Source organism: Ovis aries, chromosome 6 (assembly GCF_016772045.2).
Source record: "Ovis aries strain OAR_USU_Benz2616 breed Rambouillet chromosome 6, ARS-UI_Ramb_v3.0, whole genome shotgun sequence".
Classification (NCBI taxonomy): Eukaryota; Metazoa; Chordata; class Mammalia; order Artiodactyla; family Bovidae; genus Ovis; species Ovis aries.
This window is the reverse complement of record NC_056059.1, coordinates 93922223-93945402: the sequence shown is the minus strand read 5'-3', so window position 1 is coordinate 93945402 and position 23180 is coordinate 93922223. Positions and strand designations below refer to the sequence as shown.

The 23180-nt window shown below is 42.5% G+C and overlaps 1 protein-coding gene across 1 annotated transcript in view; it reads right to left on the bottom strand.

Annotated features, from left to right (window-relative positions):
- The window catches only part of FRAS1 (Fraser extracellular matrix complex subunit 1), a 523572-nt gene that overhangs the window by 59691 nt on the left and 440701 nt on the right, over positions 1–23180 (bottom strand). The window contains exons 48-55 of the mRNA XM_027970762.2: positions 15839–15963; positions 15415–15555; positions 13343–13570; positions 10633–10746; positions 8761–8911; positions 7321–7480; positions 4676–4844; positions 1294–1540 (exon numbers count right to left, since the gene is read on the bottom strand). Coding sequence (XP_027826563.2) covers positions 1294–1540; positions 4676–4844; positions 7321–7480; positions 8761–8911; positions 10633–10746; positions 13343–13570; positions 15415–15555; positions 15839–15963 — 1335 coding nt within the window. The remainder of the gene's footprint in view (positions 1–1293; positions 1541–4675; positions 4845–7320; positions 7481–8760; positions 8912–10632; positions 10747–13342; positions 13571–15414; positions 15556–15838; positions 15964–23180) is intronic.

Here is a 23180-nt window from a genome sequence, read left to right as displayed (position 1 = left end):
CTATTCCATCCAAACTCTAACAGGAAATGTCCCTACTTTGCAGTGTCTTAAGCCTGTGGTCTAAGCCACTTGAGGATTTCACATATCCCAGATCCTTCACCAAACAACCTGGAATGGATTTCCTATTTTGTGAATTTCATGCTCTATTAATTCACAAGACTCACTGCCCGCCATCTAAGACCACAGCAGGCAGAGGGAGAAGAGATATATTTGGTACTTTAAGTAGAAACGTAATTGTGTCCTGAAGACACAATTACTATGAGCATAGCATATACATAGCACACAAGTGCTGTGAGCACAGTTCACTGCCTTTCTGAATAAACTTCTGCACTTTAGTTCCCAGGGAGAAACAAGCCTGTTTAAACAAAAAAAGGAAGACAAAACAAAACAAAACACCCTGCCTCTCTGAACAAACGACTTTACTTATTAGCGCTGCCACTTACCTGGGTGATAGGCTATTTGGGTTCAGCTGGCTGACCCAGAGCAACCAACAAGACTTACCTGTCCTCTGAGTGGCATCACCAAAGGTTGGTGTTACCTGTAGTGTTGGCCACACTAACACCATCAGCAGATGCAACAAAATACCTGACATCATCACTTACAGTCTGGTTGTGGCTTTGAATAGGGATCTAATTTCCATGTGTTTAAAAAAATTTGTTTTAAAATATTATTATTGGACTGTAATTACGTTACAATATTGTGTTAGTTTCTGCTGTACAGCAAAGTGAACCAAAAATCCATATACATTTAGCCCCTCCCTCAGTTTCCATGTGTTATTAAAGTCACAATATTTCACAGTCATAAATCCATATGATCTTTCTTTTGATTTTCCACCCCAGTGGAATCACCCTTTATTTCTTACACATGGTTAATTTCTCACCTGAGCTCTACATGTGACACTCACATGGGGAAATCTTTAAATACATTTTCAGTCTCCCAAGAAGTAAGACAGGAAGCCACACTGTAACTGCCTGCCTTGACCAAGGCTACTAAATATTTTTGGACTGGGTGACTGATTAAGAACTCTGAGTTTAGGAGTCATTTGCAAGGCCAAATGTAACTAGCCTTCTGGTCCCACTAAAGAATAAATGGGCATGCAAACAACTTCAACAGAGAAGCCATCTGTAGAACTCACTGTAGGGAGGATGGTTATTGGGGATTGAAGTGAGTTGATAACCCGTGATGCATCCCCACACGTGAGTTAACATGGTACATGAGCACGTGGCATATGAAAAGGACAGAATAAACGTTAGCTATTATTACAGCTCCTTGACGCCTTGGGCACCAACAGACCTTTTCTTTCAATAGGTGCAAACAGAAAGCCAGCACTCTCGTTGACCCGGTAGGTCTTCTTGTCAAACTCTAATGTGGGCTCGTCCTCAGTGTCATTGATAATGACCTTCGCCTGGGTGAACTCCCCTAGTAGGGCGTAAGCTGGCATGCTGAGCTCCACGGTGAAACTCTCGATGTTCTCAAACACATTGTCATCGTTGATGACGATGGTGCAGGACTTGGTGTCCTCTCGCTCATCAAACTGCACCTGTCACAAAGGAAACAACAAGGAGATAAGCTGTGCCTCAGATTCCCCTGATCTGCTCCCCAAGAGCATCATAAGAAAAAAGAGGACCCAAGTCCAGTGGGCAGGCCACTGGATGAAATAGTTGGTTCTTCCAGCCAATCCCTCCTGCTATATCACTTCTCCCCATTCTACGTCTGCACACCGGGGCTGATTCACTGTATACAGACATGGAAGGAAGAGATGTCTGCTACCATGTGGTAAATGTAGAAAACCACATAGGTAACTATTCATATCCTGTTTTGTTGACTCAGCTGGGATAGCAAGAGTCACTTTTTTAAGCACCTAAAAAAATTGCTTTCCTATTTATTTGGTTGTGCTGGGTCTTGGTTGCATCACAGGGGATCTTTTAGCTGTGGCAAGCAAACTCTTAGTTTTGGCATGTGGGATCTAGTTCCCTGACCAGAGATGGAACCCAGGCCCTTTTCATCGAAAGCACGGAGTCTTAGCCACTGGACCACCAGGAAAGTCACGGCACAAGTCATTTGATTACTCAGTTCTCCTTCTATTTGTGGCAAGTTTAACTGGAAAGATCTTTGAAGTTGGAGTGTGAAATTCTAGCCTCAAGTCCTGGCTCTGTTACTTCCAAGCTAGGTTAGGCTATAAAACTTTACAAACCTCAGATTCGCCATCGGCTAAATAACAACAATATGTCTATTTCACATACTTACTGGGAGAACTAAATGAGACAATGTAAAATGAAGGCACTAACTTTACTTTAAAGCATGGAACAAATGCAAGATATTATCATCATCACCATATTCCTCATATAATCAAAACTGACATAGAATCTCAGTGCACTGAATTATGGAGTTTGAATTCAGAGAAAGTCACATTATGAACAGGCCAGACTGAATTTTAACTTTACTATTACATCCTTTCCCATTTAGATGTAGTAGATCCATAATGCGAATTAACTTAGCCTGATATAAAATAGAAAAATTAATTTATATGCATATAATTGTGAATTTATAGGGATTTCTTCTGGTTTTACTTTGTCTTTATAAAAAAGACGATGCTTAAAACCTACACATGGAACCAGGGTTATGGATCAGTCTAAAACTGAGTGGACAGGCAGTGGGCCTGGACTGCATTTTGTGAAATAGCTACAATGTGTGGAAATTAGCCCTAAACGTCTGGGGTCACACAAATCTGAAACACACATGCTTTTCATCAATAAAAATGTACTATTCCACATCTAATCAATGTATCAAATTAAGTTTTACTAAGATCCACATTTTAAAATGCTCCCAGCTAAATGAACTGCTCAAAGGTCTGTATTTAGGTCTAGAGCACACTGTCTGTTGTCATTCTCTGAAAAACACAAGTATGTGCTCTTTATTATTATTTTGCTAAAAGATTCCTTAGCTTATCTGATCTATTGCAATTTCTTATTTCAATTTGACATAGATTAGAAGTTGGGATTAAAATATACACACTACTATTTATAAGATGTCAGGGCTTCCCTGATAGCTCTGCTGGTAAAGAATCTGCCTGCAATGCCGGAGACCCCAGTTCACTTTCTGGGTTGGAAAGATCCACTGGAGGAGGGATAGAATACCCACTTCAGTATTTGCCTGCAATACAGGAGACCTGGGTTCAATCCAGGGGTTGGGAAGATCCCTTGGAGAAGGGACTAGCTACCTACTCCAGTATTCTTGCCTGGAGAATTCCACAGACTGTATAGTACATGGAGTCACAAAGAGTCAGACACGACTGTGTGACTTTCACATATATAAGATAACAAGGACCTACTTTATAGCATAGGGAACTATACTCAATATTTTGTAATAACCTATAATGGAAAATAACTGAAAAAGAATATATATATGAGTCACTTTGCTGTACACTTGAAACTAACACACATTTTAGATCAACTACATTTCAGTAAAAATGAAAAAAAAAATTGACGTAAGAGGCATTAGCTTAGTCTAGCTGAAATGCTTCAGAAAGAGAGCCCACTTCTCTTTACAGGGATTCATGCTGCCATAAGAATAATGAAACTCCTTTAAAAAAAACACTTAATAAATACCTAATAAGTGCCAGGTATTATAAAATACTTAAATCTGACACGTAGAGGGCGTCCTGCCACAAAGGAGTTTATTATTTATGTCCTCTTTTCTCTTTCGCTTTCACTTTTTCTTTTTTCTCCTTCATTCACACCCTGGCACTAATTACCACTGCTACCACTGTCACATAGAGATGTGCAAATGTGTGTGTGTGTGTGCATGCATGCATACATATGTGCGTATCTACACTCCTACAAATTCAAACAGCTGCCAACTGATTTTCTCTAAGGCCCTCACACTCAACATGTCCAAAGCAGAATCAAGATCACCCCCTCACCAGACCTGCTCCTCTTTGGTATCCCCTCCCAGCAAAGGCATCACCATCCATCTCTCCCTTCTGTCCACTCTGTAACCCACTGCTGAATCCTATCAATTCTTACTGGTCTGTTGAATCCATGCACTTGTTTCCACCTTCACTTCATTTGTTTTATTGGAGTATAGTTGATTTACAATGTGCTGGTTTCAGGTATATAGCAAAGTGATTCAGTGATACGTACATATGTCTTCTTTTCAGATTCTTTTCCTTTATAAGTTGTCACAGAATACTAAGTATAGTTCCCTGTGTTATACTACAGGTCTTTGTTGGTTATCAATTTTATATGTATAGTAGTGTGTATTCGTTAATTGAAAACTCCACCTTCACTCTATAAATGAAGCTCATCTCTCATGCAGCTGATTCCAAGAGCTCCCCAACTAGTCTCCCTACCCTTCAGGTAATGAGAAGTAGAGAGGAAAGGTTAGGATATCAAAGGCTGAGTGTACAGCATGGTGCCTGGGAGACTTTTCTTGGTCATGAAGCAAAATGTGAAGATTGAGAAGCCAGACAGCAGTTAAAACTGTAGCAGGGACTAGACAGACTGTGAAGGAGAGAGCACTGTGGGAAGACAACGTAGTGCAGTGGCCCGAGGAAGGGTGCAATGGGCAGGGAGCTGGGGTAAACAAGGGGGAAACTAGGTTGATGATAGCCGCCTCCCAGCCTGGCTGCAGCCCACCGGCAGTTCAGGAGTCAGAGGCCCCCATGCCCACCTACCTGGCCAGCATACTCCACATAGTCCTGCTGTCCCGGCTGGGAGCCCACCCGGGAGCTGGAGGTGGCCGTGCCTTGCTCCGTGCGACATAGGACAATGGCGTACTGGTTCAGGTTCCCCGTCCTCTGCACTGTGACACTCACTGATCCTGCTTTCTCACTGACGTTGTAGCTGGAAGCACACAAAAAGGCCATCTCTGAAACTCTGAAAGGGCTGTGAAGAATCCATGTGCTTAATGCCTGTCTCTGAGGGTTGGTTAGTGGGGTCAGACAGTTCTGAGAGGAGGTGGTTTGGTTTCTATAAGAAGTTAGCTGTAAACTGGGGGACTATATTCACTTGTGACAGTCACAGAAGCAGGTGACCAAAGAAGGAGTGGATGCAGAAGGATATCTGCCCCATTTTTAGAAGGAGTTGGAGGACAGTCAGCACATAAGAGCTATGCCCTCCGTATTTCAGACCACAAAGAAATAGCAAACAATGTCATCCCAGTGTGGTAGAGTGATTAGCAGAGGTCAGTGAGTTCCTTTGGAAGAAAGCTGCTTGGAAGCCAATTAATAACTTGGACCAGGTCTCCAGGGTGTTTAAAAGAGCCAGAGTGGTGCCAGAGGTAAGAAAATGAGAACTGGGCCAAGGTAACAAAGGTGTCGAGGCAAATGGGGCTTTATGACAATGGGGGAGGGCCAAGGTGCTATAGACTGGAAGTGTGCTCCTCCACATCTGTATGTTGAAACCTTAATCCCCTCTGTGACAGTAACAGGGGTGGGGCCCTTGCAAAGGTGATTAGGTCACAAGAGTGAAGCCCTCATGAATGCGATTAGTGCCGTCATAGAAGAGAGCTCTATCTGCCTTCTGCCACAAGAAGTTAGAGCAAGAACTCAATTCTCCATGGACCATGAAGCCAGGCCTCATCAGACACTGAATTTGCCAGCACCTCAGTCTTGGACCTCCCAGCCTCTAGAGCTGTGAGAAATAAACTCCTGTTGTTTACAAGTCACCAAGGTTATGGTATTCTGTTATAGCAGCTGGAATCACTAAGACACAGAATTAACTTAGTTTGTTGCTAGGAATTTCTGTTGAATTGCAAAGCAGGAGGCAAAGTATATAGGTGCCATTTATTCATAACAAGCTATCCAGGTTGAGAAAAGCTCAACCTGAGCTGGGCTTTGTTTTTCATCACTGAAGATGGCCATTAACTTTGACTTGTGGCTTATTGCCGTGAGGCTTGCCGGCAAAGTGTCTTTGAGAGGTATATCTTCATTGCCAGTTTGGGGACTCTCTGTATTAGTTAGTCCATCAAACATTAGAGGGTTGTCCAGAAAACATCATCAGTTTTATTCGGCTTATTCAGTTCTGAAGGAGTTACAAGTAAGAGGTAAATAGCAGCAGAGTGTATGTATATAAAGGAAAATGAAATGGCAACCACTCCAGTATTCTTGCCCGGGAAATCCCATGGACAGAGGAGACTGGTGAGCTACAGTCTGTGGGGGTCACAAAAGAGTTGGACATGACTTATCGACTAGACAATAACTACATATACATATAACACATATATATGTTAATTCATATTTTCCGCTCATTCTCCAAGTGTGTGTGACAATGGGATAGCCTCCATCTGGGGCACATGAAACCAAGTTTGCATGCTTTCTTCTCTTCTTCCCAAGATCCAATTTTCATTTGAATTATGAGATTGGTTTCTTCGTGGGTCTGTAAAATGTAGATTTAAATAATTATATCTCCCACAAAAACTACAGTCCTAGTTATAATCTAATCTATAAAATCAGCTCTGTGTTTTACCACTCAGTGACACTCTGCCTCTGGACTCCCCAGCAAGACTACAAAAGCATCATGAAGAGCTGTCTGTGTTAAGCTATGAATTTTTAACTAAAGATACATAATTCTGTGTATACCAAAAGAGCGAGGGGGAGAATACAAGCTTAAGAACACGGAGAATGGAGACAGAAGGCAAAGACCGTTTTTGCAGGCCAGTGATTATTTTTTTCAATGTATCTTTTCCCCCATCAGTTCTTCTGGATTATCTTCTAAACTTGAAGACAGAAGGAAAAATACTTTCAGGAGAAGCAGTAAAGCATGATGGTTAAGATCACTGGACTTTATTGCTTATTAGCTATATGACTTCAGATAAGTTAATATTGTTTAGTCACTAAGTTTTGTCTGACTCTCATGACCCCATGGACTGTAACCTACCAGGCTCCTCTGTCCATGGGATTCTCAGGCAAGAATATTGGAGTGGTTGCTGTTTCCTTCTTCAGGGAATGTTCCCGACCCAGGAATCAAACACGCATCTCTTGCATTGACAGGTGCGTTCCTTACCACTGAGCCACCTGGGAAGCCCTCATATAAGTTACTTAACCTATTTCTGTCTCTGTTAGCTTCGTTATTGTGGAGGCAACAAGGTTATTCATCTCATAACTGCAAGCATTAAACCAGATGACGTATATCAATTACCCACTACAGTGCCTGGTATATATGGTATTCAAGAAATATTTGGTGCAATTATTATTTTTATTCTTATTATCATCCCACCATCACGACTGGATGATTACAGCTGACCTCCAAGGTGCTTTATCTGGGCTTCCTCTGCTTTTCTGTTTCATTTCTCAAGAATGAACACCTACAGCACTTGTACCTGGTATATTTAAAACTGATGAGGGACCACTGGATATGGAAGATGTTGTCGCTGACCACATTGGGCTTACTGTCTTTCACCAGAAACTGAAAACTATCCATCATCTCATGGATCTTCTCTTCATGCAACACGTAACGAATCAACCCCAAGTTCACATCCTCTGTGGGAAAAAAAGATACTGAATTAACCAGGGGATGTAAAGACAGCCTCATAGATTTCTCTCGACATATCCAGTTTATTCTTCTAGTGTATTACAGACAAAACTTATTTTTCCAGGAACAAAAAAAGATTGTAGTCTTAAAAATAAATGTTTCTACCAGATCTTAAAGTAAGATCCTGCAATTCTGTTTGTGTACAGGAAGTACCCTTATGCTGTTGTACAATGACAATCCCAGGGTCTTGGCAAAAAAGCAGTTTAATAAATGTCTATGGAAAGTTAAAAGCAAATCTTTGAGCCAACAGAGGAAAATCTCTGACTCTGTCTGCCATGAATATATGCTTATATCTGTCCCTACTTCCTTCATAATGAAGGTTCTTTGGAAGGTATGTGTTACTGAGAAAAGCTGGGGTTGAATTAAAACAGCCCCCATCACAAGACACAGATAACATGGGGCTAGGAAAGAAAATGGATTGAGGACAGGGATTAAAAGGAAATATGGCACATAAATTGTAAGACACAGTTGTGTCTACCCAATCAGGTCCATCCCCTACAGCAGTCTAGAAGACTCTGAAAAGTTTCCAATAAACTAAAATACAAATTGGTTTGCTTGATGTGATTCTAAACAGGAAACGATTCTATTGAGCAATCTACCCATGTTGACTTTTCTTTCTTTGCTGAAGACATAAAAAATCCATAATCCTTTAGAGAAAAAAATTAACCACACAGGATCACAGATGTTTCATTAAAGTCTGGTGGCTATTTTTGTTTTGAAAGCAAACCCAGAAGTATCACATGATCTTTTCCAAACAACTTGGTCAAAACTGAAAGCAATTTGGGAACTGAGGAAGCCAGGTAAAGATAAAAATTTTCTTTTGGGGGGCCATAATTTGGAGTAATGGGAAAAAATATCAGGAGAAGTAAAATTTCACTGTTGGATGGTTAGATGCCAAAGGATCTATTTGTCTGTAAATAGGTCCTGGGCAGAAGTAGCTGGCAGTGGTTGCGAGAAAGATGAGGGAGGCAGCGGAACTGGGGTTAGAACAGACCTTTCCCACTTCTCATATTAGTTGCTCAGTCGTATCTAACTCTTTGAAACCCCATGGGCTGTAGCCTGCCAGGCTCCTTCGTCCATTGGATTCTTCAGGCAAGAATACTGGAGTGGGTTGCCCTTCCCTTTTCCAGAAGGATCTTCCCAATCCAGGGATCAAACTGGGTCTCCTGAATTGCATGCGAGTTCTTTACAACCTAAGCCACCAGGGAAGCCCAGCTCCTGCCCTCACCCTGTGTGAAGGTAGCCACTGCCCTGCCAGGCTGCAGCTTGCTCTCCACGTGGCCATGCTTGGGGCCCGTGGTGATCTCATAGACAAGTTGCAGGTCCTCCGTGTCCGGGTCCATGGTCAGCAGTTCCTTCTTGGTGATCAAGTTGGTTGCCTGGAATAGAAACCCATTAAATTTAATTCCTGAGATGGGAATGAAGCAGGAACAAGACCCTCTGACTCAGATTTAATTCAGTTCAACCATGATTTACTAAGTGCATTTACTGCCTGGAAAACTTTGTCAGGATCGAAGAGGTTATGAGGATAGAAACCATCCCAGCCTCTGCCCTTGATGTTCATTCTTTCTTGGGGAAGAAAGGCTTATGAGAAAGGTAACTGTGGTGAGTGCTATAGTGGGAGGCACAGAAAAGACTGCACCACAGTTTTAGGGAGCCAGGACAATTCATTCCATCTGGATTAGGGATGGGGGTGGCTTGAGTTTGGCCTTGAAAGAAGGTTGGAACTTTGAAAGAAGGATACAATCCAGGGAAGATGGCCAATTTATACCATATAAGAGTTGATTACAGTGCTTGAAATTAAGACAGACAAATATATAATATCCTAATACTGCTCAATATACTGGCTAAATTTTAATTCACTCATTTATTCATTCAATAAATATTTAATGAGACCAAAGGTTTGAGAGAAAAAAGGATGGTCAACACTATTGAATGTTACTAGGCCTAGTAAAATAAGGGCATGTAGGTGATCTTTGATTTGGTGAAACAGAGGCCATTGATGACTTTGATAAGAGTCACTGCAGTAGGGTAAGAGTTGGAGGTGGAAGACCAATCAGAGAAGAAGAGAATAGGATGGTTCTGAGTATTGAGAAAAATATCAAATAGGGCATAAGAGGAATCTGTACTAATTTTGTCTCATATATTTTAAAATTCCCAGTGAATTCAGTGGAAAGCTGTAACACCACAGCTACATATACAACCAACTCAACAGTGACATGGAAATGGAAAAATTCACATTCTAGAGGCAATACCACAAACAAAAGTATGAAACCAGTTCCCAAACTGAGCTGAAGAACTGTGTGTGTTTAGGTGGAAATGAGAAGTTAATGCTTGACATGGTACCAGGTGAGACTTATGGTGTATCTTAAAATGACCCAATCGGGACTTAGGAAAAGCAGAAAAAAATTAAATTTCTAGAAATCCTCTGATGATACTCATCTACCAAAAAACTTACTTCCTTTCCATCTATGGCATGTACAAGAAGTTTTCCCAAATCCATCCTCCCCTTTTTCTAGTCAACAAACTCTTAGCTGAGCACCAAACTGGCCAGCTGGACACTCCATGCAACAGATAGGGCCATAGGATCAATTTCTTCTTAAAACAATATCAGTGTAAGTGATGTGTTTAATTTCTGTATCACTTGCTTGAAATTAAGTTCCTTGCCCCCTACTTTTCCATATTCCTCTTCCCATGGTATGCAGTACTGACGAACAGCTGGAGTTTTGGCCCTGCTTTTTGATAGCAACACTTTAGTGATAGCAGAAGAGTAAGACAGAAGGAATATGCATCTCTGGTCATGTGGATCCCTAACCTCCCCACTTCCATGAGAAAAAAAAATTCCATCCTGTTTGAGCTACTATATTTGGGGGTCGTTCTGTAAGAACATCTTACAGATGTATTAAACTATGTATTAAACTATTAAACTATGTATTAAACTATAATACAATTCTAACCAGACTCATGGAGCTCAGCAATCTTAAGAACTCAGCTTACGTAGGGAGAAATAGACATAAGTTGAATAGTTCTGTTCATATTGTCACAAATGGGATAGAGCCCAAGTTGGTTAGTGAGACAGTAGCAGATGGAAAGGCCTTACCTTGCCATCCATGTACTCCAGCCATTGGAGTCCGAGGTTGGTAACAATCTTAGGGGTGCCATCATCCACTGGGAGGATGTCTACCCAGAACTGCTGAGGTGCTGCTGTTATGATCTGGGATGAAAGCCAAAAAAGAAAACTCATCATTCACACATCCCTGAAGTATGTCAGGTCTAGGACTTACAGAAGCTGGAACCCCTGAAATCTGTTGACACTTCAAAACAGGCAACTGAGCAAGTTTCCATTGCTTATCACCACTCGGCTCCTGAGGCTTCAGGGACAATGCTGACTGACAAAGTGGAAATGATATGAGAAGAAAAGCAAGACACAAGTGGCACTCTTGCTGGAATTTCAGCTACTATGAAAGCTGGTTTTCCCAAACCTAAGCTTTCTTTAGTTGAGTTCAATATTATCCCAAGGTGAAACAATAAACAAAATATCTTCCTTTCTATAACTCTCGTTAAAACTTCCATCATTAAAATGTGAATGTCAGGGACTTCGCTGGTGGTCCAGTGGTTAAGACTCTGCAATCCCAGACCCCAGTTTGATCCCTGGTTAGGGAACTAAGATCCTGCATGAGGTACAGCATTGCCAGGAAAAAAAAAATTAGTTAATGTTAAGGTCTTCAGGTAGGATTCTGCTAGATGTGAAAAGACGTTTTGGGAAGAGATTTCCTGTTTTTTTTTTTTTTTTCTTGAGAACGAACTCTTCACATGGGGAAAGGGGGCAGAAGAAATCAAGAATAAGAGCATTTGTGAGGACTTCCCGGTGGTCCTGTGATTAGGAATCCACCTGCCAATGCAGGGGACATGGGTTTGATCCCTGGTCTGGGAAGATCCCACATGGTGTGGAGGAACAAAGCCCACGGGCCACAACTACTGAAGCCCGCGAGCCCTAGAGACCACACCAAGAGAAGCCGCCGCAATGAGAAGCCTGTGCATCACAACTAGAGAGCAGCCCCCACTCGTTGCAACTAGAGAAAGCCTGCTCACAGCAATGAAGACCCAGCACCACTACTCCCCCTCCCCCCCCAAAAAAAGTGTGTGTGAGACTAGTGCAAAGACTTTCAGTTTATGACTTTATCACCACACAGATATACACAGGCATATTCACAACACACGTGGGGAGTGCGGTCCAGTACCTCCCCATTTTGGAACTGATACAACAAGCTGGCAGACAGGGCAGCAAGACACTGGTGTTTCAGTCTCCTTCAACCCTCCCAGATAATTTCCATTTTCAAAACGCCACGGTCCCCCTGGAGACCAGCTGTGACCTTTTATGTTTATCAGAGAGGTGGCCCTCTTGTTGATTCATCCTGAAATTTTTTTTTTTTCTCTTCTGAAAGTCAAACGCACTGGGGAAGCAGCCACAGTATGGGAGAGGGAAAATGAATGTGATGACCTGCCAGGTGGAGATGTAGCGGACACTGAAACGGCAGGGAAATCCCAAGAGCCTTCCTACTGACACCTTGGCCAACTGAGAATGACCTTCTCACAGGCTGTTGGTTTCTAAAGCACACCAGAGGATCTTTCTTGGCCAGGCAAAGAATCATTCATCATCAAAGTAGGAAAAAAAATTGCAGGCACGAGAGATGCTGCTGACCCTTTGCTTATGCTGGAAGTAAACAGTAGGGTGTGATCACGTGCTCACTAAAACTGCTTATGCTGAGTCAGACAGCTGTGTGAGACGTCAGGGGTCCACCTTTCATCAGAGTTGCAGTTATTCCTAGGGGAAGTTTATGGTGCTGCAGGAAATCTGCTAAAAAAGAGTTAGAACTGCAGGGGAAGAGAGTGAAAGGGGATGTTTATAGTTTCTTCTGAACACCTAAATGTTAGAAGTGAGCAATTCCCTTAAGGGAGAGAAGCTTGACAGCTTCATGACCTCAAAAGAAAAGCATCTTCATTTGTTCCACAAGCTGGTCCTAAAGTGACCACCATGATGATTATAGCCATAATTTATTGGCTATTTCTTGTGTTTCCTGTGTAAGGCACTGAGCTAAGTGCTTTGTGTAATCAGGGGAGTAGATATCCTCATTTTACAGATAAGGAAGCTAAGGCTTAGAAAGGTTAAATGACTTACAAAGACACTCAGGTAGTAAGTGACAGAAGCAGAATTTAAATCAGTGTCTTTTGGATGCAAAAGCCATAGTCTTAGCCACTGTAATTCTTCATGAGACTGAAGACTCTGACTGGCTCAGGAGACGATTTGGAACCCTGTGATCTTATTGAAAACCCAGATGAAAAAAAAGGAAGGAACAAAGGGTGAGTGAAAAGGAAAAGGAAAAATAATAGCAGTAATAATAACAATAACGACCATCTTTTCTGTGAGCTCTCAGTCTTTGCCAATAGTGCTAAGCATTTTTTATGGATCTTTTTGATCCTTAGACCAATGGAAGCTGGAGATGATCCTTGTGCCCACTGTACAGAGGAAAAGCTGAGGCTTATGGAAGTTAAGTCATTTGTCCAAGGCCAGTTAGGTGACAGAACGAAAACTCAAGCAGTGTTGAGTACATGCGTGCTAATTTGCTTCAGTTGTATCTGACTCTTTGTGATGCTATGAACTGTACCCACCAAGCTCCTCTGTCCGTGGGATTCTCCAGGCAGGAATACTGGAGTGGGTTTACCCTTTGCCTAAAAATGCCATGTTCAGCCTCCAGACAAGCTCTGGCCTGCTGTGCTCCGCCTCCCTCTCTGCTGTCTCTGCCCCTCACCTCTTTCCCCCCTTCCTCAACAATGAAGAAAGGGTTCGTCCCGTCCGCCACGGTGAAGGTGAATCGGTCTCGGAGGGAGTTGCTACCGTCGTGGCTGTAGCGGACCCGGCTCTGGTAGATGTCCTCCATGGTGAAGGTCGACGTGAGCTGGAAGGGCTGCCCATCGGCGGTTCGCTCGATGACGCCATGGCGTGGGGGCTGCACGACCGTGAATGTGACGGACTCGGCCTGTCATGGAGGCAACAAGAGGAGAAGGGAACTCTGTATCAGGAGCCAGACGTGAGAGGGGTGGTCAACAGGTGGCCAGGGGTAGTTAAACCCAAAGACCTTTATAAAACAAAGACTGTCTTTTCTTTATAGACACCAAAAATCAAGCTAAGGAAAGAAATTATATTGGTTACTATAATTGAACTTATATTCTGCTGCCTTCTGTTTTTAAGATAAGGCATTTAAATTTGTCCTTTTGGGGTCATAGGGGAAAACTTGAATTTTTAACCTCTAAGATGGTAAGAACCAGACCTTTTAAAATCACTCACTTCCTTTTCATGCACTCTCCTCCCCCAGCACACACGCTTTTCCAAAACTCATACATAGCATCTGTGCATCAGAACAGAAGCATAACTTCCCATTTTTATTTTTTTAATTGGAGTGTAATTGCTTTACAATGTTGTTAGTTTCTGCCATACGACGAAGTGAATCAGACATCTATGTACATATATCTCCTCCCTCTCCAAACTCCCTTCCACCACCCCCATCCCACTCCTCTAGGTCATCTCAGCCCCCAGCTGAGCTCCCCCTGTTTTACAGCAGGTTCCCACTAGCTCTCTATTTTACACATGTGGTGTATATATATCAACGCTACCCTCTCAATTCATCCCACAAACATCCCATTTCTAATAACTGCTTCTAGGGTGACATGAGAAGGAAAAATACTGATGAAGAAAATCCTGCTTAGGACTCTCCAGTGATTTCCCACCATCTTGGAAGAAAATGCAAAGGCCTGACTTGGGCCAAGAAGGTCCTCTGTGACCTGGTTCCACAGTTCCTCTCTGGCCTCATCCTGTTCCTCTCTTGCTTGTTCACTGGGGTCTAGACCCTTCACCTGGCTACTCAAGTATTCCAAGTGCACTGGACCACAGGGCTTTTGCCCTCCTGGGGGATTCTCCCAGGAAACTGCACAACCTGCTCTTTCTCTTCCTATCTCTGCTAAAGTATCAGCCACTCAGAGAAAACTTCCCTGACCTGTGCCTCAAACAGCACACACATCAATCTCTGTCACCTTCATGTCACTTTATTTCTTTTTCTAGCACTTATCACACCTGACACGATAGTCTATGTTCTTTCTTTCTTTATCACCTGTCCCCCTAACCAAAGGTTGTAAACTCCCTAAGGCTAGCACTTTGATCTGCTTTGTTCACAGTGCTGTCTTTAGCATCTAGAGCTGACCTTGGTAATAAATACTTGCTGAAAGAATGAATAAATAAATGAATGCATGCGGGCACAGGGAAGGGCATACATAGAACTAATTAATAAGTGAGTGGTACCCTTAATGGGAGCTAAAGCATGTCAGAATATTAGATTCTTTAATTGGAAAGCACTAGGAGAGGAAGACTTTAGTCTCGACATGCCCTGTTCTACTGGATAAAGCCTGGTTCTTTGAGAATGTTCACACTGCAATAATTAGTTATCATCCAGTGAAGTCTCGATGAAGGAGGAGAAAGTGTAGAGGAGAGAAAATCCTTGTTCGTTAATAATAGCGAGTAATAAAAATTGGATAAAATGTCATCAACCTAATTTTCTGTGGATCTTAATCAAAATCAGAATGTTAACATGATTGTTATGTGCAATCGTGGGAAAGGATAAATGTATTTAGGGTTTCTGTAAGAGTTTAAAAACAACTTGATTTCAAATGTATTAGCTTTTTTTTTTTTCCAGCAGGCCATGGTATGTTCTGGCTTTTAATCCTTTGAGGATGCTTGTATTACTTTCACCCCACCCTTCGCCCCGCCCTTGGGATGTACTGTCACAAAGCAACAGGCATCTCATTGGACCAGAGGCCAGGGCACACCTACCTCTGTGTCTGCATCCACTGCTTTAAGCTCAAACTCCGTGATGGTCTTCTTCACACCCTCCTGTACCCGCATCCCAAAGTTCTGCACGTGGGGCAGTGCGTCATCCACAGGGCGAAGAGTGATGTGGAAAGTCTGAGTCACCTACAGGGCGGAAAAGCGCAGGTGGGCCGCCTGTCCCCAGCAGCCACCCGAGGAGAAGGCAGATGCCCTCTGCTTTTCCTTTCACACCGTTCCTGGCGTGACTGATTGACCAGGACCCAGGGGTGAATTCTTTTTGGCAAGACAGAGATCTCTTTGCCTCTGTCCTGGGCTGAGAGCAGAGGGAAATGAAGCTCTCTCAACAATGGTGGCTCTAGGCCCTCCAGTTAAAGGAGAGGATGCTGAATTGATACCTATCAAGGAGGGAAGCGAGTTCCTCACCCACCTCGTGGACTCCGTCGGAGAGCGTAAAGCTGAAGGCATCGGAATGCTTCTCAGTCTCACTGGAGTGGACATACTGAACGTTTCCTGAAGTGAGGTCAGCTTGCGTAAAGGAACTAATCTGGATGCCTAGCAAAAGATGAGAACCAGAGGAAGGGTGTCAAGAGGCGAGTCATGGCTCTCAGGTAAGGGAAATGTCACACTGTCACCAGAGAGAGTCCTTTGTCCTTTTCTTACAGCATTGATGTGCTGCCCTCTAAGACCTTGGGTTAGAGCTGTCTGTGTGTTTTCCCTGCAACAGCATATGTTCTGTGGGAACATGTGTAAATTATCTAGGCTTCTACCCTGTGCCAAGGCAACAGCTGGTGCTCAATAAATGTTCCTCTCTTTTCTCTTGGGGTTTATGTATGCAGGTCAAACTGAAAGGTAGAGCCATTGCCGTCTTTGCCAGACTTCTCGCTCTGAAGTTTTATATACCCCATTGCCTCGTAGCCCTTTCTGAAAACCTGCCCTAATTTTGAATACTGTGTGATGGCTTAGTGTTGAAACACTGGGGTCCAAGGGCTTGGCTACACAGAACCGTTTTTCTGAGATTGGTGAGCTATAATCTCATCGGATATTCTTCAAGGTCTCCTTCACTCTCAGTTCTTTGATTCTAGCTTCTTATATACCAATTTGGCCAAGATGGCAGTAACAAAACTTACCACATGACTTTGGAGTTTGAGCAATCATTCTTTCTCAACTCTCAAATGACCTACCAGTATCTTTAAAAAATGTGATACAGAGAAAACTATTTTTCAGAGTGATTTTAAAGTTAAAAACAAAACCTGAAGTGATTTTTAAATAATGCCAAGGTATCCCACTAATGAATAATATCTCTATCTTTTCAAATGCTCAACGACATTTGGCAAAACAGCCCCAAATTCTTGGTTCTATCTTAGGGCTCCTGGGGTCCATCCCTGGGTGCCAGACAAGTCTGAAACAAAATCATATCCTTTAATCTCTCAGCACAAATTTTATCTTTCTGATTCTGGGTGTTAGAGTGTTCATTTATTTAATCCAGTCCTTTGCTTTGGTCCTGAAATTCATCTGCTGCTTCCTGGAATTTATTATTTATATTTGTCACTGCTAATCCTGGCAAAACCAGTTAGTCTTTACTGTTAAAAAAACAAAGAGATTCTACTTTGACTATTTTACATTTAACTGTGACATTAATATCATTGCTTTGTCTTAAAAATAAAACACATCAACCAGCATGGTTAACAATTGTATCTCTGTTTATCATCTGAAATGTCATTCGGATACAATAGCCTCCTGAATACTGAGGCATCAATTTTTTGATGAGGCATTTATATTTCTGTGCTTACTAGACCAGTTCTTGACAGGCAAAAATGTGGCCCCCACCCTCATTTTATATGTTTCATCTTGTGGTTCTGGACAGAAATTCATACCATTCTTTAAAAATTTAATAACTTCAGACTGGATACACAGAGAAATATAAACCTCTTCCCCTGCTGTGAATCCATTCTCATAGCTCACGAGGAAACGCCTGTGTGGATTCTCATGATCAACTGGTCACCTAATTCACTATTCCCTTTATGAAACTCGAAGACTGATTAAAAAAGGCGATAGATTTCCCTTCTTCTTCAGAAGGAAGTACTGAGATTAATCTTATTAATCTTTTAACGTTTTTTATTGAGAGGAAATTGATGTATAATAAATTATACATATTTGAAGTATAAGTTTATATTATCTTTGTTAGGTCCATGAAACCATCACCTCAATCAAAATAGTGAAATGTTCCCATCACCCCAAAAGTTTCTGACATTCTGCAACCCTTCCATCCCTTCTTTCCCTATGTTCCATTCCATCCCAAAGAAGCAAATGAAGTCATTATAGATTAGTTGGCATACTCTCTAAATTTTTTAACAAACAGAAACATATAGTATATACTATCTGATGAATGATTTCTTATTTATTTAGCATAATTATTTTGCTAAACATAATTTATCCATACTGTAGCATGTATTTGTAGTTCATTCCTTCTCATTTGCGAGTACTATTCCATTGGATGGTTATATCAAAGATTGTTTATCCATTTATCTGTTCATGGGCATTTAGGTTATTTTTAGTTTGGGACTTCTACAATTAAAGTTTGTATGATCACTTGTGCACAAGTCTTTGAGTGGAAGTTTTCTTTCTTCCTGGGTAAATTGCTAAGAGTGGGACAGTAGGAGTACATGTAAGGTGTATGCTTAACTTTTCAGGAATCTGCCAAACTATTTTCCAAAGCAAAGTACTATTTTATATTCCCACTGGCAGTACACGGGTGGTCTTAGTGGATCTTTTCCAATTCAATCTAGCAAACACTGAGTACTTACCACACACAGAATGTTGTTTCAAATTTGCTTATATAGATTAAAAAAATTTTCTTTAAATTTAATTAATTGTTGGCTGTGTCAGGTCCTAGTTGTGGCACAGGGGCCTTTGTTGCAGTTGGCAGGCTTCTCGCCAGTTGCCTAGATGTGAGATCCTAGTTTCCCGACCACGGATCAAATGCATATTTCCTGCATTGCAAGGTGGATTCTTAACCACTGGACCATCATCCAAGTACCCAGATTGGTTTTTTTAATCTCAACAGCTCTGGAAGGTCAGGGTTGGCATCATTTTTCTAGATTATGATACTAATAAAATAGATAAGAAATGTGACCCGTCTGAGGTAACAGCTAATAAGAGGGCAGTGCTGAGACTGGAGCTCCAGCTTGCTCACTTCCAAAGCTTAGGCCTGCTGCAAGTACTTCTTTATCTTATGTTGATTACATATTGAAATGAGATTTTATACATATATATATATACATATATATACATATATATATGTATAAAATATTTTTTATTCTGTTAGGAGTGCTTTTTGTAAAACTTATCTAGCTGTTTTGGGCTAGACAAGGAGCCGTTTGGATTTCACACTTATCCTTTAATTTTTTGTCAAATAAAAGTGATACATGAGTATTAAAGAAAATGTGAGAAACACAGAAAAGTAAAGAATTACAAACCACTCATAGTTCTACCACTGAAATATCACCATTGCAAATTTTTTATAAAAATTTGAGTCATAGAGTAATTTTCTGGCTATAACCTCTTATCTGATATGCTGATTTTGATGGGGGTATTTAGTATTATGATTTAAATGATAGCCATAATTAAGTGCCAGAGGGTAACAAGCTGCATTAGAAGGTAAGCTTCAAAAGGACAAGATTTTTGCTGTTTCTTCACTAATATGCATTGCCTGGCATAAGGGAGGTTCTCAAAACATATTTGGTGAATGAATTTAGTCCATTGACTACAATTACTATCTAAGAGGTCCTATTAAGCAGAGATTCTCAATCTCTATACACTTAAAACATTTTTTTAGCTGTTGCTAATTGGCTATTGGAAGGCTTCAGCCATTCACTCACCTGGCAAGATGCTGCTTCTAATAACATATTGTCCTTACTGACTGTCACAGCAGGTAGTTACTGTTTGAAATATCTTGAAGGTTTTTAATCCCATCTAAGGTGTTTTCAGTCACCAACTGCTGGCTAACCTATGTATCTGGCAGCATTATGGAGACCCACATTAACCCTGTCAGTTTTCTAACTCCCCTGGAGGGCCAGAATGTTAGAGAAAGTTCAGTCCAGGGCAAGGAAGTGGTGTGAGAGTAAAGCATCTTTGAAGAAATTGCCTTCCTAATAGGATGTCAGGAAATGGCCGTGGCTCTCCTTCTTCAGCGCAGCTGTGGATGGCTCTGTGCCTATGGTCTGTTCCCACCTCAAGCTCATGCTGGGTAGACTCTCAGCTTCTCTGCTTCCGATTTTCTTCCAAGCCTCCTGTTAACGGAATGAATTGTATCTCCCCAGATTCATACACTGACATCCTAACCCTCAGTGCCTCACAATGTGACTTTATTTGGAAGTAGAATCACTGCAGATGTAATTTGTGAAGATTAGGTCACTGGGGGGCTTCTGTAGTGGCTAAAGAAGTAGGTAAAGAATCTGCCTGCTAATTCAGGAGACAAGGATTCAATGCTGATCCAGGATGATCCCACCTGCTGCAAAGCAACTGGGCCCATGGGCTACAACTATTGAGCCTGTGCTCTAGAGCCCAGGAACCACAGCTAGTGAAGCCCGTGTACCCTAGAGCCTAAGCTCCACAACAAAAAGAAGCCATCACAAACAGAGGCTTTACAATGCAACTAGAGAGTAGCTCGCACTTGCCACAACCAGAAAAAAGCCCATGAAGCAACGATCCAGCACAATTAAATAAAAGTATGTATTTTTAAAAGGTAAAGTCATTAGGATGGGCCCTAAACCAATTTGATGAATGTCCTTATAAAAGAGGGAGTTTTGACACAGACACACACATACAGGGAGAATGTCATGTGAACATGAAGACAGGCATCTATGATCCTAGGAGAGAAGCCTAGAATGGAGCCTTCCTCAGGAAGAACCAACTCTGCTGACACTCTGATCTTGGACTGCCAGCCCCCACATCTGTGAGACAAGCTTCTGCTGTTTAAGCAGCTGTTTATGACAGCTGCCCCAGCAGACTAAGGCACCTCTGCTCTCAGAAGGACCTGAACTAAGACACCAGGTGCATTCAGTTTTGGTTGGTGTCACAATACTGAGAGGCTGAGTTAGAGAGGAAGCCAAGGAATACCTTAGGTAAAGCACTCGCAGCCCCTTGACTCCTAACATCCTCACACAATGCTGTCACAGCCTCCAACATACACTTGCACATATTTGCTTATATGTCTCCCACTTCCAAGACCCAAGCTTTCTCCTGCTGCAGCTACACAATACATGTCTGGGGAAGGGGAGAACCAGTGTGTGCTGGAGATAGCTATGTTCAATATTATTGCTCCCTGACTTTAAAAATGCAACTGCTGTTTATTAGTTAAGTGACTGGATGTCCAGTTAAGGTCTAGATCTCCCAGCTACCTCATAGCCTCATGTGGCTACCTCCTTCTTACTAGGATGTGACCAAAAGGGATGTATTCCCAGCAATTCTCCTAAAGAAGAAATGGATGTGGACGCCACTGGTTTTTTCTTGCCAGCTACTAGCTGGGGATGCTGACAATACAGTAGTCACCTTGGATCAGAGATGGGAGCCTCACGTGGAGGGTCACTGAACCACCTGCCTCTGGATTTTGCTGTGAGTGAAAATAAACTTACGGAAGGTACTGTATTTTGGAGTTGCTTTTCCCCGGAAGCTTAGTTTCTTTCCTGATAATATAACTCCTTACTCTGATTTCTTTAGAATAAGAGGGTCCTAGGACTTTCCTGGTGGTCCAAGGTTAAGACTTCATGTTTCACTGTGAGGGGAGCTGGTTCAATTCCTGGTCAGCGAACTAAGATCCCATATGCTGCTCAGCACAGCCCCCAAAATGAAAAGAAAAAGAGAGTTCTTAGGGTCCCTGACATGAGGTTGTGGGCCCTCAACCCTGCAAGGAGCCCACACAGGGACTCGAGCTTAATGCAGCTCTCCTCCATGGTAGGAATCTCGTGTCTGTCTTCTGCATGGTTCCCCCCGTGCACGTGGCTCCCTGTGTCTCCTTGGGGGAAGAAGAGAGGACCTTCACACCTCTTCTATCTAAAGAGAACAATCAGCTGACTAAGACAGCTGGCACAAGACTAAATCCATTTCATAGTTCACCATCAAGAGGATGTCTGCAAGCACTGGTGGGAAATGATAATTCCCAGGGGCCTCCAGAACCCAAATAGCTCAGCGCCTGCATGGAGACACGGGTCTAAAAGCTGTTCTGCTCTGTTTGGAAAGAGGCTCTGGCACCAGGTAGACCAATCCTCACCCCCTGAGACAAATGGGATGAGGTGGTTTTCTCCAAGCTGGTGCCAACTGCCTTCTGAGAGGGTGATCCATAATCAACATGGACTTCCTCTGAAGGGAAACCTTTGATATTTAAAAAGAATCAAATTCATGAATCCAGTTCCACTTAGGAGAGACAGGAAAGGAAAGAATGCTGACTAGATTCTCTAGAATGGACAGCAGGCCTGGTAGTAGGGGATGGGAAGGGAAGTCCTGCTCATTAAAAATGGACAGCCCTCCAGGAGTAAAGATCATCTTATCTGGTCTATTTAGAATTTTTAAAAACAGGAGAATTGAGAAGAACTGGTGGGCGCAGGAGAGCACATAGATGAGGAAGTCAAGCCTGGTGGGAAAGGACAGGGAAGCATGCCTCCCTCTGTTTTAGAGTCTGCTTTCCCAAGAGGAGGGAGAAGGGGGATCTGTTATGGGTGGCCCCCTGAGCAGTGCTAGCCTGGTACTGGCATCCAGATTTAAGCGAAGGTGGAGACTGTAAACAACAGAAAAGGCAAATTTGGAGCCACCTGCCCCAGGACGTGACACAAGCTGAGGAGAGCTAAGGTCTCACCAGTAGCTGGCAAGTCCTTGCATGATGCTCCAAGCCTTTTGGAGCACTGTAAAGTGTAACTGCAGTTGCCCCAACACAACAGCCAAGAGTCTGCCCTTTCATCTTTGGAGAGATATAATCAGCAACCTGACAGAATTCTGGCAGAAGCAATTAGCTCATGAATTAGTTATCAAATATCTCTTGCAGCCAAGGTCTTGGGAATGCTGATCTGCACACTGCCCCTAGGAACTTTGGGACAAAAGGGGAGGGCATGGGCTTTAATTTGCATTAGGGATTCAGGCCAGTCTGTTCAGCCTTCCCCATGCACCCCCGCCCGGCAACATACATATAACACTCCCTCCCCCATCATCATGCTGGACCCAGACATGGTCTGCCTCCCTCATCTTTTCAACCATATTCCCCTCTAGCTCACTCACACCCGCTTTCTCCCTTACTCACTCTGCCCCAGACACACTGGTCTCCTTGCTGCAACTGGAACGAGATGGGCTTGGCTGATCCCATTTCAGGATGTTGATACTCGCTGATGCCCTGGAAAGATGCTGAATGCTCTTTCCTTATATGTCAGCACGGCTGGCTCCCTTACATTCTTCAGATCTCGGCTCAAATGTCATCTTATTATTAGGAGGTCTTCCCTCACCTCATTGGTCCCTGCACCCCAGGAATGCCCTCATTTCACTCCCTAACTCATCACCACTGACATGATATATATACTTGCTTGTTTGCCTACCGTCTGACCCCCAGCATCAGGGCAGGTACTTCCTCTATTCTGCTATTTCCCTGGTTGAATGAAAGAAAAATCTGTAACCTGAAATCCAAAGAAAACCAATGATCTAAATTTCCTGCAAGCTGACACTGCTCCTATGATGGACAAAATCAATCCTACCTTTAGGTTGTTTATTCAGCAAATATTTCTTGTCTT